The sequence below is a fragment of the Bacillus rossius genome, chromosome 1, assembly GCF_032445375.1.
Source record: "Bacillus rossius redtenbacheri isolate Brsri chromosome 1, Brsri_v3, whole genome shotgun sequence".
Lineage (NCBI taxonomy): Eukaryota > Metazoa > Arthropoda > Insecta > Phasmatodea > Bacillidae > Bacillus > Bacillus rossius.
The window spans coordinates 308,206,022-308,223,109 of record NC_086330.1 but is presented as its reverse complement, the minus strand read 5'-3'; the positions used below and the strand labels follow the sequence as shown (position 1 = coordinate 308,223,109).

The 17,088-nt window shown below is 37.3% G+C and overlaps 1 protein-coding gene across 2 annotated transcripts in view; it reads right to left on the bottom strand.

Moving 5' to 3' along the window:
• The window catches only part of LOC134527879 (proteasome adapter and scaffold protein ECM29), a 157,867-nt gene that overhangs the window by 34,766 nt on the left and 106,013 nt on the right, over positions 1–17,088 (bottom strand). For both annotated transcript variants that reach the window (XM_063360870.1, XM_063360872.1), the window contains exons 27-29: positions 14,762–14,893; positions 11,933–12,078; positions 5,958–6,121 (exon numbers count right to left, since the gene is read on the bottom strand). In XM_063360870.1, the coding sequence (XP_063216940.1) occupies positions 5,958–6,121; positions 11,933–12,078; positions 14,762–14,893 (442 nt within the window). The remainder of the gene's footprint in view (positions 1–5,957; positions 6,122–11,932; positions 12,079–14,761; positions 14,894–17,088) is intronic.

Genomic DNA, 17,088 nt, shown 5'->3' with positions numbered 1-17,088 from the left:
TGTATTTTCAACGCTAACAAAAATGTCCAGTTTACGTTGAGGGCATCCGTAGATACTTAAAATTAAATGCACCTGTCGGTATAATCTGAACGTGGGAAGCACATGCTGCAGCACGTCACGTCAGCAGGATAACAGACCATCTTGAACCAGTTTGTATCACGTGATTTGATGCCACTTCCGAATCCGATGGTAAATAAAAGAATTTGAACGTGGGAACTGTTCGTTATTTGCCATTCAAAAATAAAAATGGGAGGGAATACACATGATGCCACGTCAATGCAAGCTGATCAATAAGCAAAAAACGTATTGCCAACTACAACCTACCAAACAAAAATTCCCTGATTTTTAAAAAAAATCCCTGATTTTTCCCTGATTATTCCCTGATTACAAAATTCCCTGATATTTCCAGGTTTTCCAGGGTCAGTAGACACCCTGTACATATTTGAAGGGCATAGCAAGACAAAATATTGAAAGTAAAATTTTAAGTCAAACTTATTTTACTAACAACCAGTAGTGGTCATAAACCAAGGAAAGACACAAGTATAATTTACAATAAAAAAAAGTGAGCAAGTATTTCAGTACTCGCCAGAAAAGTGTAACATTAAACCTTGGAAATAAGCTAATTAACTTGTTCTCATGTTGCAAATACACCTATAATATGAAACTCGGACACAAAATTTAAAGTAGAATTCTTAAAAATAATGCAGAGCGTGATACACAACACACAAAACACACACAACAAAACACACAACAGAACAATGACAACGAAAACAACAACAAAACAACAACACACATATACAAATAGGGTTTTCAACTACATTTCTTGAAGCGAATGACATGCAATTTGAACACCCACCACTAGAATTAGGTTGTAGAGCAGCTGCATCGACTATTGAAATATTCTATTTGCAGACCAAAATTTTAAACTATATAATGAAATGGCTCCCATAAAAGCAAAAAAGACTTGAAAAATTCACGTGTTTTCATGTTGCAAATACAATTGTAATACGAAACTTGGACAACAAATTTAAAGTAGAATTCTTAAACCGGAAACATTTAAATACATATTATAACTAGTGATGCACCGATTCCGATACCGATTAACGATAATCGCCGATAATTACATTTTACCGATTAATCGTTATCACCGATTATTTAAATACCGATACCGATGTAAGTAGTATTTTACGCATCCTTTATTTTCTCGTCAGATTTCGTAGACATATTTCGCCGCATATCTTACGCCAGATTTTAAATAATAAAAAATTAGGCGCACACTCACTATTTTAATTTAGTATTCATTCCCGCCGCTATTTATTTTGTAAACACGCAACTAAGAACCATAGATACCTGCATACAGATAAAAGTTGTACTGCCAACTTTAGAATAAGACAGCATTTAAGTGGTTACGATTACGATCAGGTTTAGCAGCGCTAGCGATCATAGTGAGAAATAATGAAAACGTCCGAAAGGAGAGAGCGGTTGCTTTAGCACCAAATGTTTGCGTCTTTGTTGACATCATATAATCTATGGAAGTATTCCGAAGGTGTTGTGTTTTTAAACGTAAATGTTTATTATTGCGAAAACGTATTTCTGAAAACAAGACTGTTTTAAACAATGGCGACGCGGGAAAAGAGAAGTGAAGTGTGGAAACATTTTACTACAAGCCAAGAAGACGATAGTAAAGCAATATGTTTATATTGTGGTGCTGTTATATCACGTGGTGGTTCTTGCCGATCAAGCTACACAACCACCAACATGTTGCATCATGTTAAGACACGGCATCCTCAGCAATTTGCATTTGCAGAAAGTACAAGCCAGGCGTGTTCTACTGAGAGGGAACATTCGGTTGCTGGCCCTTCTCAGAAGAAAGTTAAAGTAAGTCTAGTTCAACCAACACTGCAAGACGTAGTCGAAAAGAAATTACTGTACAATTCCAATGATCCACGAGCTCAGGAATTTACCACATTGATTGCTGAAATGATATGTGTAGACATGCAACCATATGACATTGTGAATAATGATGGTTTTAGGCGTCTCATGTCTAAAGCAGTTCCGAGATACAACATTCCTTCAAGGAAACACATGGCCGATACAGTAATTCCAAAAATGTATGAGAAAGTGAAAAATAAAGTTAGAGAGAGACTTTCTAATCTTGACAATGTTGCTGTCACAACAGATTTGTGGACAAGTGAGGCTTCGTCTCAGATGAATGATTTCATTAGTGTCACAGCCCATGGAGCAGAGCTGTCTCAGAAGGTACATTTCTGCCTTGAAGTTTTACCTTTTGATGGTGATTTGCACACTGCAGTAAACATTGCAGACAATCTCTTGCACATATTTGAAGACTGGGAGATAGGCAATAAAGTATGTGCAGTTGTTACTGATAATGCATCTAATATGAAATGTGCCGTAAGAGATCACCTCAAACTGCCTAATATTCCATGCTTAGCTCACAGTGTTCAGCTTGTACTCAAAGATGGGCTGCTGAATCAACGTCCAGTTCGTGAACTGCTTGCGGCATTCAGGAGCATTGTAGGGCATTTCAGTCATTCAACAGCAGCCAAAAAAATTCTTGTTGATGCACAGAAAAAGGTAAACGAACCTCAGCACGTACTTATTCAAGATATTGCGACACGATGGGACTCTACTCTTCATATGTTACGACGTCTTTAGAACAGCGTCTTTCCATCACGGTTGCTCTCCAAAATTGCTCGAAGTTTAGGTGTCAGATTACAGCTGAAAATTGGTTGCTTGCCGAGCAATTAGTAGATCTTCTTACATACTTTGAAGATGTGACCAAGACAGTCAGCAGTGAAATAGCATCTTTAGCAGATGCTATACCACTAGTCAACAGCCTAAATCACATGCTGGAAATGATGATAATGGAGGTTAAAGCCGTTAAAGGTGCCACTAAATCTTTTGCAGCCGATTTGAAACATTCACTCGGCTCACGTCTTGGTGAATTGGAAAAGACTGAGATTTTCCTAGTAGCTACGATGCTTGATCCTCGTTATAAACACCATCCATTCCAAAATCCTGACAGCATTGAAACAGTGAAAAATAGTTTGAATGATAGCATGACACTGCAAAAATGTGATCAGACTTCTGAGTCAATTGGCACTTCTAGATGTGCCATTTCTTCACCTGGTCCTTCTGCTACACAGAAGGGAATTTGGCAGATGTTCCAGAAAATGGTTGATAAGTCTATAGCTGCTACAACAGCTTCAACTAGGGGTAAGTACCACATACACTGTGCTACAGTCAACAAATCTTATTATTTAATTGCTAAACCAAATATTTGTCATTTTGTAATTTTATTATTTACAGGTAATGTAATTGAAGAACTGGACAGTTACATGAAGCAGCCAACACTCGATTTAGGGACAGACCCGATTGAATTCTGGTTAAAAGATGTAAATTACCCACATCTGAAGAAGGCAGCACTGAAAAATCTTGTAATACCCCTTGGATCTGTGTGCTCAGAGAGATTGTTTTCATCAGCAGGAAACATTCTCCAAGAGAAGCGCAACAGGATGTTGCCTGAGAACTTAAGAAAGCTTGTTTTTTTAAATTCAAATTTGCCAGTGTTGAATTATGACTACTAAATGTCAACTGCGTGTTTCACATGATATATTTACTTTTAAGAATAAAAATAAATAATATAAGCCTGTGAAGATATTTTAATTCTTTGTATTGCTTGATATATTATTATTTGTTTAATTTAGCTGTTGGAAAATGAAAATGTGATAAAATAATCGGTTTGTATCGGTATCGGCCGATGTTTATGTTGGTTATCTGTATCGTTTCGGTAATCGGTAAAGCCTTATCGGTGCATCACTAATTATAACATTAAGTATACGTTTGTATACCCTATTTGTTTTTGCTCGAATGACTGAAATCAGTCTGTATATATTTCCTACAAACAAACCTTAAACTTATTGAGTTGATTCAACATTTGAGTGTAACAGTAATAATTTCATCACAAAATTCTTTTATTTTTCATAGTATTGAATATATTGTACCGATACATGGCCCACATATGTGTATATATATATATATATATATATATATATATATATATATGGTCAGTAGGGCATATTTAAGGACATATAAACGGTGTTTGAGGGGGCCTAAGCAACAATGGTATGCAGTGTTGGTAAATATTCGGACGGTGCTGGGAGGCGGCTTTTGAAGTGTTAGTGTGACGGCGCATGCGCGCCAGCGCCAGACCGCCCTCTTTCCCGCCGCCCGCCGCCAGATTATCAATGTTGATATTTATTTAAAGTATTTAAATTACAGTGGAACTTATATTAAATTTACGTTTTTACGCATTTTGGACGTTATGAACTACGGAACTCCCGTTAAGAAATTGAGTTGATTATTAGCGGCAATCGGTAACCGCCTGAACTTAAAAATGGGCCAATAGGAGAGGCCGTTGGTGACGCTCTGCGGACGTATAACAGAGCCGCCCGGGGTTTTTTCGGGGAGTCAGTCCGCTGTGCAGAGTCCGAGCTCGTGTCGCTTCGCGTGGGAAGTTTTCGCTACCCGCGATTCCGGGCTGCGGAATCGCGACAATTACGTTGAACTTTCGGTGTTATTAATACTGCCAGCTGAACTGTAACTGTATTTATCGAATTCGCCAACGCGTCCGTGGTCCGGGAAATGACGATGCGCGCGCCGGAACTTATGCCTCGTGTGAGTGCTCTGGTGACCTAAAGTGTGTGGTGCATACTGGTGCATCTCAACGCACTCCTTGGGACAGCCGTCATGCAGACTGGAGACTGCTGAGCCAGCGCAGCATTCGCAAGTTAAGGCGTGGTCGCCTTGAGTCGGTGCCAGCGCATTGTTGGACTGCAAACTCCCCTCATCTTACACGGTGATTTTCGCTACGAGACGTTTTATAGCAGAGACTGTGCAAGCTAATAGTAACTGTCTGCGGTCCCCCCAGTGGTCCTGGGGGTAGAAATAGCCTACCGACAGAGTTTTAGCCCGGAGCAAACCCCACCATTATTTAATGTGTAGACGTCATCTACGTGTTGTGTTGGAGACCAAAAATAGAGACTGAGTTTTTAATTGGACTGTTGTCGAGCCGTGTGCCCATCGTAACGTCCTGAATTTTAAATAACTTTTTGCTAGTTACATTGTGCCTGTAGAGACTCAGAGAACTTTAACAATTGTCAGAACCAGCCAGTTTAAATGTAATTCCAATGTTATGTTGTTGGTTTGCCTTCATTTTCTTAATATTATTAAAATCTCTTGGAAAATCACCCATTGTTATTGTTTATCTGTACTACAGGTCAGTCTCCATATTAATGTTTTAAATTCATGGCAAACAGGGCAAGGTAGTTTTAGGAACCAAAGTATTTACTTTTGCACTCGTGTGTTGACAACCGTCATTTGCCATTCATGCAGTCTTGTGTTTGCAAGCAAACAAAGTGTTTGTTTACGTTTGGGTCCCATCAGTCTAGCATAACATAGTCGTGTCGTAGTAGCACACTGTACAATATGAAGGCTAACAATTGGTTGTGTGTCTACAGGATGATGAACGCTGTACTACCTCCACATTTCAATGTTAACTAAGAGTTGTAATGCCAGGATTCTAACTTATTATTCAAATTATTTTTTTTATGACTATAAAATGTAACATAAAATATTAAAGGATAGTGGGACTATGATAAAGTTTATTTTTGAATACTTATGCACATTGTAAATTCTGTGATGTTCATGAAAGCAGTACATACAGATGGCAGCTATGTGGTTACATGTTTTCATTCATTCAACTTCCATTCCATTCACGAAATTATTCCTAAGAAATGCCGTATGCCGAGAGCTAAGATGTTACACATAAAAAAAAAAAAAAAAAAAAACAATTTTTGAATAGCTCACAAGATACAACAGCTAAACACATACATACAAGTGGATGTTGTGTTAAAGGGAAGGGGAGGGGACCATACCTGCAGCCGGTCGCGAAGGACTCGAGTGCATGCAGAAGGCAGTCCTTGCCGCTCCAGGTGCGGCCAGCCAGCGCGTCCAAGAGAGTGCCCACCAGCCTCGACACGTCTTCCTCAGCCAGGAACGTGCCCACCTTGCCCGCCAGTGTGCCCACAGCACGCGCTGCCTACAACACACGCCAACACCGCGTCACACTTCCACCTCCGAGTCCCTTGTGCCCGGGGGAGAGTTGCCCGAGCTCGAACGATACGATCGCACGTCTGACGTCGGGTCACATCCCCCCCGCACAACACCAAACTGACGTGCATTCCATCCAATACCTAGAGTTATAATCTTATTATTTGATAAATTTATAATACAAGTTAAGGATTAACTCTAGATTCTTTGTACATACATATTCGTTGTACCATGTATGTACAGATACCTATATTTTGTTTTAAGATTTTGACTTTATTGGATGACAACAAGACGTGTAACCGTTGTATCACCAGGATGCCAGTGCAATGTTTAAGTATCGATTACCAAAAAATTAAAATGAAGATAATTTTTGAAATGAACTATTTTCAAAAAAATGAGATTATTCTATAGTTCCAAATACAGTAAAACCACGTATTTACGTTCTCGTTATTTACGTTTTCCCGCAAATAACGTAATTTTATGTAGGTCCGTTTTATTGTACATTAACTTTCGTGTTGCATTTTCCCTGAAATTACACCGCTACGTAACCAAAAAACCCGGAATGTACGTTTCAAAACACGGTAAAAATGTAAATACTCGTCACGTTAGTCATAGATGTGAAAAGTTTGAAGTAGTTCGCCTATTGTCTGTAACCTTTCGTTTTGATGTATCGACAAGTTCTATGGTGCCTCTCCTCTACTAACGTTTTAATCTTTGCTGCCATAGAGAACTTTCGTAGCAGAACCACAAACGGTTTTATTTATGGTGTCATAGAGCACTCTCGTAGCAGAGCATAGTCCGAAGCGCTGAGCTATCGATACTACCGGAAAGCGCTCATACACAGTACGTATATTTAGTAGTGCTGCATTATGTACAGTAGATATCTATGATGGCTTTCATTGTTTACATTAGTCAACGTCCGTTTTGGTTAGCACGTGTTTTTTTATCGTTCACAATATTATTTATGGCAAGATTTTTATTGAAGATGGATAGGTATAAAGTTCCACGAAATACTTTATCTATTGAAGATAAAATTAAAATTATTGAGAAGTTTGACAAGCATGTGGGTACCCGAGTGGTTTTGGCCAAGGAACTGAATATTCCTGTTAGTACTTTAAACACAATAATTAAAAATAGGTGTTCTATTGAAGCAAATGCTGCCCAATGCGGGCCTAGTGCGAAGAAGCGCAAGTACGTGAAAGACTCTACATTTAAAGAACTTGAAAGTTTGTTGTATGAGTGGTTCATTTGTGCTCGCTCTTCAAATCTTCCAATCAATGGCAACGTACTACGCGAGAAAGCAAAAGTCATTGCTTTGAGGCTTGGAATTGATGATTTTTCAGCTTCTAATGGATGGATAGACAGATTTCGCCAGCGCCATAATGTTGTTTATAAGGTTGTGTGTGGTGAAAGCAAGAGTGTGGACGAGGAAACTGCTGATGTTTGGAAAAACACGTCGCTCAAGGAACAGTTGGAGGGGTACTCAGCTAAAGATGTTTTCAATGCTGATGAGACAGGTTTGTTTTACTGTGTATTGCCTAATAAAACATTATGCTTTAAAGGGGAAAAATGCCATGGTGGCAAGCTGAGCAAAAATCGCATTACCATTCTCTTACTTACAAATGCTGATGGTTCTGAAAAATTTCCGTTGTTTGTAATCGGCAAATCAAAAAAACCACGTTGTTTTAAAAACATTAAAACTTTGCCAACTTTGTATGAAGCAAACAATAAATCCTGGATGACAGGGTCTCTTTTTCAGCAACAGATCCAAGCTTTTGACAGAAAAATGGCGCTGCGTAACCAAAATGTCTTGCTATTCATTGATCAGTGCCCTGCCCACAAAATAAACATAGAGCTGAGGAATGTGAAGATTGTGTATTTCCCTGCGAATTGCACAAGCACACTCCAGCCCCTAGATCTGGGCATCATCAACTCTTTCAAGTGCTATTACCGCAAATGCATTGTATCCAGAGCAGTTGCCATGCTGGACAATGGCAAGGACCCAACACAAATGAAAATAAATCTACTAACTGCACTACATTTCGCAGCAAGAGCATGGAAGGAAGTTACACCAGAAACTATAACCAACTGTTTCCAGAAAGCTGGTTTCTTTGTTGACAGTGGACAGAGTGCTGGATCCAGTGAAAACTTGCCTGGAGCAGATAAAGTGAAAGAAGAATATCTGCAACTTTCACAAAATGGAGACTTCACTGACTATGTACAACTGGATGATAATGTTGTAACTTGTGAAGTCCAGACTGTGGAGGACATTGTTGATAGTCATCTGGCAGAAAAACAAGAAAGTAGTGAAGATGATGATTCGGAAGTGGAAACTCCCATACCGACGACGATCGATGCACTTCAAGCCCTACAGACTCTAAGGAATTATATTCTCAGTGCACCAAACAGTGAAAATGCAGTTGATGCACTTCATTCCTTGGAAAAAGAAATTCAGACCATACAAACTGAACAAAAGAAAAGTCAAACAAAAATTTCAGATTTCTTTAAAAAGTGTTGAATTTATACTAGTATGTACCTATAAAACTGTACTAGAGAAAATTTAATGTAGGCTTTATGTTGCATTGTTTTTTATATTTAAGAAAATTATATTTTTGCAGTGCCCTAAATGTGTTGTAAACAACTATTGTTTGTCTTGTAGCACCAGTAAATGCTGATACATTTTTTTAAGCTAAAATTTAGCATTAACTGCCAATAAAAGTGCTTTCCCACAATTTACACTTTTTCCTTGGGGTTCCTTGAAAAGTGCAAATAAGGGGTTTTACTGTATTCAAAGTTTCAGCAAGTAATATCATCAGTAATGACACTTAACTTCACTACATTAGAGTTACTCAAATTGGAATAAATAATGCACTCAATTATGACATACAGGTTTACAAAGGTTATCAATACTAGAACCCAAATTTTCCCTTAAAATGGTTGATGCTTCATCTCCTTTTGGACTGTATTGAATTGGGAGCGAGGCGTGCTGCAAGCTGGTTTTAAGAGACTTTAAAACACACCCATGCAAGTAGCAGTTTAGATGGTTTACCCTATCAAGCTGAATATATGAATGACTGTGTTTGGAGTCAAAGCAAAGGTTTCTCTGGGTTAACAATTTTGCAAACCTAGGTAAGTTGGTCACAACAAACGAGAGTGTTTATTTATTTATTGATTTTATTCATGATTATTTATGTTTAATTGAGCTGTTTTTTTCATGAAAACACTTACACACATACAAAATTGGTTGCTTCAATGAGGCTGACAATGCACAATGACTAACTGACTAAAACTACTTTTGCAATGGTGTCTGCAGAAAAGTGCATTGCAAAGGTTTTTTTTTAAAAGAAAAACTGAGTGTAGTTTAATATTTCTTTGCAAAATAAAATAGGAGGAACTTTAGATTCTACCATAACCAAAGGAGAATAAATAAAAATGGCCACAGGAACATTCTAAATGAGTTTATTTTATTTTGTAGTTTATATTCATACATATATAACAGAAGTAACAATTTATGTGACTTTTGTAATAGTAGTCTCGTAGAACAATATGCTGGTCGCTGTGGTATTACGTAGCTGTTTGTGATAAATTTGAGGTTTTTTTTGTATCTTTTGGTTGTTGTAATATTAAATGAGGAAAAAAAAGTTGTTGTCTGTAATAGCCATTGTTTGCTTTCTGGGTTGATTAATAAATATTTGTGTGCCAGTAAGGTTTCGGAGCTAGATCTTAATGCTAAATTCGTAATTTACTTGAATGTTATCTTTTATTTTCTAGTCCGCCGCCCCACAAGTAGGGAGTTTGCAGGAGGAGTTTTTGGTATTTTTTGCCTTGGAAAGTTATTTTAGTAGTTTTGAATAATCTGTATCTCCCAAATGTGTGTCTGTTTTTGCACTGCCCTACCCACTAAAACATTGGGCACTGCAAACTATGCTATAATTTACAAATGTGACTGGAGTCTGACTCAACAGTAACTCATTCGCTTGACTGTCCTTATCTCTGAACTACTATCCCAGAACACACTTTTTCATCACTACAAAATTACATGCCGCAAACTTTCTCTTGCCAGCTGAACAGTCACTCGCGACCTTGAGATCTTAGTTACAATATTCATTCAAAGGCATAGCTATACCAAAGCAAAAAAGTCATGTGGCTGAGGCCTGGTAGTTACTAGAGAATGTGTCCAAGGTTGTGGTGTCGTGGTTCAGAGTGGTCAGCAATCTTGAGATGTGAGGGCCAGACATGGCGGCGTGAATGAAAGGAAGAAACGCCAGGAGTTATAGCTGACGATACAATATCTAGAAGAGCTGGTGTTGAGCTACTGGAAAAAACACCTTGGGACACCACGTCTATCGAAGCTAGTTATAAGTAGTCCGGCAGGCCCTGGTCATCTACTGTCATAACACTATTAATAATTTTGAGTGAAAAAATGTAAATTTATTTGTGAGATCACGTTGTGTAATGTATGATGTAGTTTTTTTATTAATTATAGATGTTAAAGTAATGAATTAAAATAATAATATTTTTATTTTAAATACAATTCTACTTTGCTGAAGTTGTCAAATTAATATTAAGAGCTTCGATAGGGCAAGACAACCTTTCAAGATACTATTCAAAAGCCTCAAAAAGTCCGTGAATAAACCATTGAAGCAAGCACAGTTTGAGTGTAAGTGACTTTAAACAGCACTTTGCCCTTGGAAGGCAAGAACGCGGTGTACACAAACGTGTACTATAATAAATTAATATTTTTCTTTTAAAATTACGTTTGAACTCTAATACAGGAACTAATATTAGGGCGCCAGAGGTATACAACATGTGAAATTAAAAATAATATTCTTAATAATTATTTTTATTAAATTAAAAATATCAACATGAAAAAACCTCGAGTCATGGTATCACGAAAACAAATATTAAATAGCTAAATTAGTCCAGTCTATGGGATTCTCGTAGACAATCTGACTCTTAAACAAAAATAAATAAAATGTATTAAGTTCCTGGAAGTGTTCACAAAGTAAAAGTTTTGGGGTTGCTCCAGTTTGCTCGAGCACAGGATTCCTAGCTTCAGGACCTCTGGTCCTGTGTGTGATTAATTTGTAATTCGTAATAAGTTAATGGTTTTTGCCGAAAAGTCAATGTTGACGTAATTTCGTAATAGATTAAAATTTGTCCTAATAATGTTTATCGAGGTTGACGGTAAAATTACGTTGGCGTCCCTACACAAGGACGATGCAGGCCATACCTTGTATCTGGACGATTATGATCGACCAGAAAATCCGTCGCAACTCACGTAAATTGAATGCCTGGCATCAGCATTCAATGTCAGGGCGTCTCTGACAATTGCCCTAGATGTAGACGTAATTTTCACAGTGCTGACGCCGAAAATAGCCTCGCCAATTATAAATATTCCCCGAGGGAATTAACTTCACCACGCACTAAATGTGGTCATTTTCCACTCTTTTTTCTTCTCTCTTGCTTAAATGTATTGTTACTTGAAATAGGCCAATCACGGCTGCGACACGTACGCGTCCTTTTTCCCTAGGCCAATGAAACATCACTTTGACACAAGCATAGGCTCGTCGAAGCTGTTCCAAAACCGTGCGCTTTATTTATATCAGCAGTTGTCATGACGACGCAGCACGAGCTGCGCGCGCCGCCATGCAAGAAACAAAACAAAACACTGCCGAAAGTCTGGGAAGCGGAATTAACCTCGAACATAAAACAATAACAAACAGTTTCAGTTAGTCTGACAATACCGTAGTATTACAGCGGTGCTATGTGCACCTCGTGGGGCGTGAGGTCCACCCACCTGAGCCTTGGTGGTCCAGGAGGAGGACTGGAGGGCGGAGATGAGCGTGTCGCGCACACACGGCAGGTTGGTGCGCAGGGCGAGCTCCGGGCTGGGTGCCGCATCCTGCCACACCTCCTCCCACACCTCTGCGCTGCCCGTGCCCTCTGCCACACACGCACATCACATCACATCACAGTCCGGGTCGCAGCAGCTTGGAGCGTAACACTTTCCTCTCTATGGCTACTGATTGGACAATTAAGACACAAACCGTTTCATTCATTTTTTTACACTGAAAACCTGCATAAAATATGCTACCCATACGCAGGTAAATATTGTATTCGCACAGGCTTAATTCAACCAGGGGCATAGCCAGGGGAGGGTTTTAGGGGTTCAAACCCCCCCCTTCCCAGCATTAAATATTTAATTAATTTCTTATTCATCACTCAAACAAATATCATATTAAAATTAATAAAATTTTTACCATTACAATATTTAAATTTAAGTACCGAAAACTGCTAATATAGCACTATTTTACACCTTAAAATCCAAATTTCCCCGGGGGAGGACACCCGGACCCCCCGCTTTAATACGGGGGTGGGGGGCCATGTTTCTTAACACCCCCCATACACAAATCCTGGCTACGCCACTGAATTCAACACTTCGTTTTTTTCTATATTTATTTTTATTATAAGTAAAATATAAAGACTGTATTCTTACATAGTATAAAATAACCAAACTAACGGCTGAACTGTGTATTGAAAGTTGATATAACAATTAATATCTATGTATCTTACATTTCTGCCGAAAAAAGTATAGATTTTATAATGCAATAATCTGTTGCACAAAAAGTAAAAAGTTTTCCCAGTGGCAATATTTCACTGAACCTTGCCAAAATTTGCGCTGTCATTATTAGAAATTACGCTCTTTACTACTAAAAAACCTTGAAACAACACATGTTTCATATTTTTATATAACGATGGTTATTTTCAATGTTAATTATATATATATATATATATATATATATATATATATATATATATATATATATATATATATATATATATATATATATATATATATATATATATATATATATATATATATATATATATATATATATATATATAAAAATTAAAGTGCCAGCAGTAATTTATGTTTCCAAGTGGCCACCCATTTTAAGTACTTACCACGCTCGATGATGCTTAATTTGAGTTCATGATGTAGCTATTGGCACCACTGAACTAATTTGACGTTGACCATAAGCCTGAACCAATGTGACCCATAAACCACCGGCGGCAGCTGCCTGTGCTTCGATGTCCTGTGTGAATTTGAATTCTGCACCAAAGGACGTAATGTCAGTTCTTTGCTCCCTTAACAATGCCGGGGTAGTTAATTGTCACTTGTTTTAATTGCCCCAAAATGTTTTATGTCAAGTGAATGGAGTTACTATTTCAAGACAGGTTATTCTTTTAAATGTAAGGTAATAAATATTCAGTGACCCAAACGATGCTGAGCTATGCCAAACAATCCCGAAGAATGCACATTTAAATACGTATTTAGTTTTTTCAAATAATATAGTTACCCGTTATTATTGTCTGCAGCTATTAGACTGATTTAAATAAGGGTTAGTATAAGCTTATTCTTTTTCCCTGTGGGATTATTTTCAAATGTACGCAATGGTCGTCGGCCGGATGTGAGTAAATGACCTACCTCTAGGCCGCGCTGGGATGAGTCCAGTCTGTCGCCGCAGCTGTCCGAGGTAAGGATTTCCACACACACACTGCCGTATTCAACATTTGCTATCACTATAAACATTCATTTGCTTCTTTGATTTGTATGAATCATTTTCTTTAACTTCAGGGTTTACCCTGGGCAGGAAACTTTAACGTAAGCTTTATTTAATTCTCTTTACGAATATTTTGACATAATAAACACTCTTACTCTAGTACAGAGCACGTGGTGTTCTAGACTACAATTAAAAAGGTTTATGCCACCGGTTTTGATTAACAGTATTAAGTGATGTGGAGGCTGTAAGAAAAAGTAGTGTGAATATAAGCAATTGTTAGAAATAACGGTTTATTTTATATAGACGACCACGTGAAGAGGCATTGCACAAACTGAGGTGTGTGGGCCGCCCTAAGAGTCTACTTAGTTATTTACCTTAATTTAATATAGTGTGTCCACTGCTCAGAGTGGAAGTATTTCAGTGTGGATAGTCATCATAGGGGGTACATATCTCACTGTGCATAGGAAACGTAACACGACCAGGAATACATGTGGTTGGCCCTACGCAAACAATTAATTTTTATTTAAATCAAAACAACGCCTACCCCCACCCTCGACATGTGCTAATAACATGAACAGATCTTTGTAGTATTTAAAAATTAGAGTACATGAGTACAAATTTATAATGCCAGCTTTCTGATGTATTTATAATTATTAATGTTTACAAAATGTATTCCGGCAAAGTTTTGCTACTATATGGATGTACTTGGCACACAGATACGCTTGATATTCCCCCCAAAGTTAACGTAAGCGAATATATACAGGTTAATGCCGCCACATGAGGTCGGCTATCTGAACGACTTCAGCTCATAGGCGGATGTGCATTAGAGAATTCATCATGTTAAACTACCATCCTTGGTGTGCACGCAGAACTACATCTTTCCTTTGCATACTAAAATTTCCCCCTCAAGGTACCTAAAAAATAATAATTTCAATAACAGCGCTCTTTAGAAAAAAATAACCTCCCCTTTTACAGGTTTCTACATATAGAATGAACTATTCAGCCAGCATTCAGCCTTCACGCAGCCCTGTGCTACACAACTACACATCACACACACGCACCTGGCGTTTTGGCGGCGTGCGTGGCGAAGAATACTAATGGGAAGATGATGTCCGCGTGATCCTTCAGCACGGCCGGGTGGCGCTGCAGCACTGACTGGAAGGTGTAGGCACATGCTGAGTGGAACACCTCATCTGCAACAAGACACGCCAACTCGCAGCACCAGCTGTTTGCTGAGTGAGGTCCCACGTGTCAGGTCCTGGGTAGGCCTCTGCGAATACGTTATTTTTTTTTGATCGTACTAAATACAAATGATATGTTATTCTCAGATTAAAATATTAAATTCAAATAGAAATAATGAGAATAATTAAATCTCTCTTAAAGTTTTTTTTTTATACTTTCACATATTAGAGACATAATAAATGGAAATTGTAAGTACCATAACTAAATATATGAAGTAGCACATTCTGGAAAAAGACAAGTTATAACTGAAGTAAAAAATTGGTTAGGGTAAATCAGCTACAATAGTAATGTATAAATTCACGCTAATATTCAAATTCTGGAAAAAAAATGTTTAAGCAGGTAACATAGCCTAACATACTGTTTACTAAGTTATTATTTGCGTTATTTTCCAGAAGCTGCTACTTTACATATTGATTCTAGAAAATTTTGCAAACCGCAAAATATCGTGAATTTGAACCACTTCATGAGAAAATGGAAGTAAAATAAAATGCTGTATCTGTCACATAGTACCTAACTAATTAAGCTCATTTTAGGTTTAAAATCCTTGCTATCGGCACCCAGATAAACTGTATTTTAGTTCAGCAAAATAACACTTTTTAAGCCAATTTCTATGAAATCCAAAACCATAATTTAAGACTTTATTTTGTTGTTTAATTGCAGAGTATGTTTCATCATGTAAAAATACAGGAAGTTGCTACTGTGTTGCATGGTGATAGACTGATTGTGAATATAATATTTATACATTGTTACAACTATCCCTTTCACTTTTAGTGGTCTTCGCAAAGGAGTGTCTGTGTTTTCTGTTGTTGGCAATGGTATGAGACCAGGGTTGCTAGAGGCTTGGAATTCCAAAATTCCCAGACTTTTCCAAGTTTTCCAGATCTGAATCAACAAGTTTCCTTCACCTTTCAGACACGAATAATCCTGTGGCAGACATGGTGTCGCTTGCTAAGGAAAAAAAAAGGAAGCCACATATGCCATTTAAATGAGTCATTTAAAGCTTAAAACGTATGTCTGCGATTGCAAATTCATACCTACATCTACATGATAAAACCTCTCTTTTCTCGGAAGAAAACTCTCGAAGCTAACCGACTTCACCTGAACATTTATAATGATTTTACTCAATAGATCACCCACCCGCCGACTTCACCTGAACATTTATAATGATTTTACTCAGTAGATCACCCACTGAAATAAATTATTCAATACTATAACCTTTGATTTAATATACACAGACATAATGGATGATACAGTAAAATCTCATTACAATGTACAGGAAAACCCCCACTTTTTTTAGTACTTAATAATGAAAGTACTTTATACTGATCTGTTACTAAATGCAAAAAACTTGTTGGGACCTGAAGAAGTATACTTTGAAGTGAGAAATTGTTTATAGCGAGGTACTTTACAATGAGGTTTCACTGTATTAAAACATTTATGCAGTGATCACAGTGCTGGACGAGACTATTTTACATAGAGGATTTGGAAGAATTAAAAAATTCTATCATGATACCATACGTGAAAATAAAAAAAGGGAAGAAATGTCACCAAAAATGTACTAAACTATTTATCATACGCACTGAGATCAGATAAAAAGAAAGCAAAATTCAATGTACAGTAAATTTCTCATAGGAAAATTTCCTGCATAATAAGATTACAAAATAAGTTTAATATGTATAATACATTTAATAAGAATAATAAATTTTCCCTGATATTTAGTTTAACGAAACTTCTTGACAAGGATTTTCTGTAGTATTAAAGAAGGTACTACTAAATAGCATTATGAATATTACAAAATTTGTAATGTAATTCTGGTTACAAACAATATTCAACTATAGTCACTGATTTCATTTACACTTGAAGTTTCCAGTTTCACAAGTTGAGAGTACTTGATATTGAAACATTGTTTTATCTCAATTCCTTTGCTGATTTGCTTATCATATTCCACTTTAAAGCCCACTGTATTGTTTTGTCTCAAACTGGTTTTAGTTTTTAAAGTCTAAATGATTTCAGATGCATCTTTTTATGAAGACATAAAAACATATGCGGTCTGGTTTTTGGTTTGATGTGTTTCATTACTAAACACATAGGCCCTACCTATGCAACCAGTCAACAAGAACATTGCATAATTCATAAATAAATATAC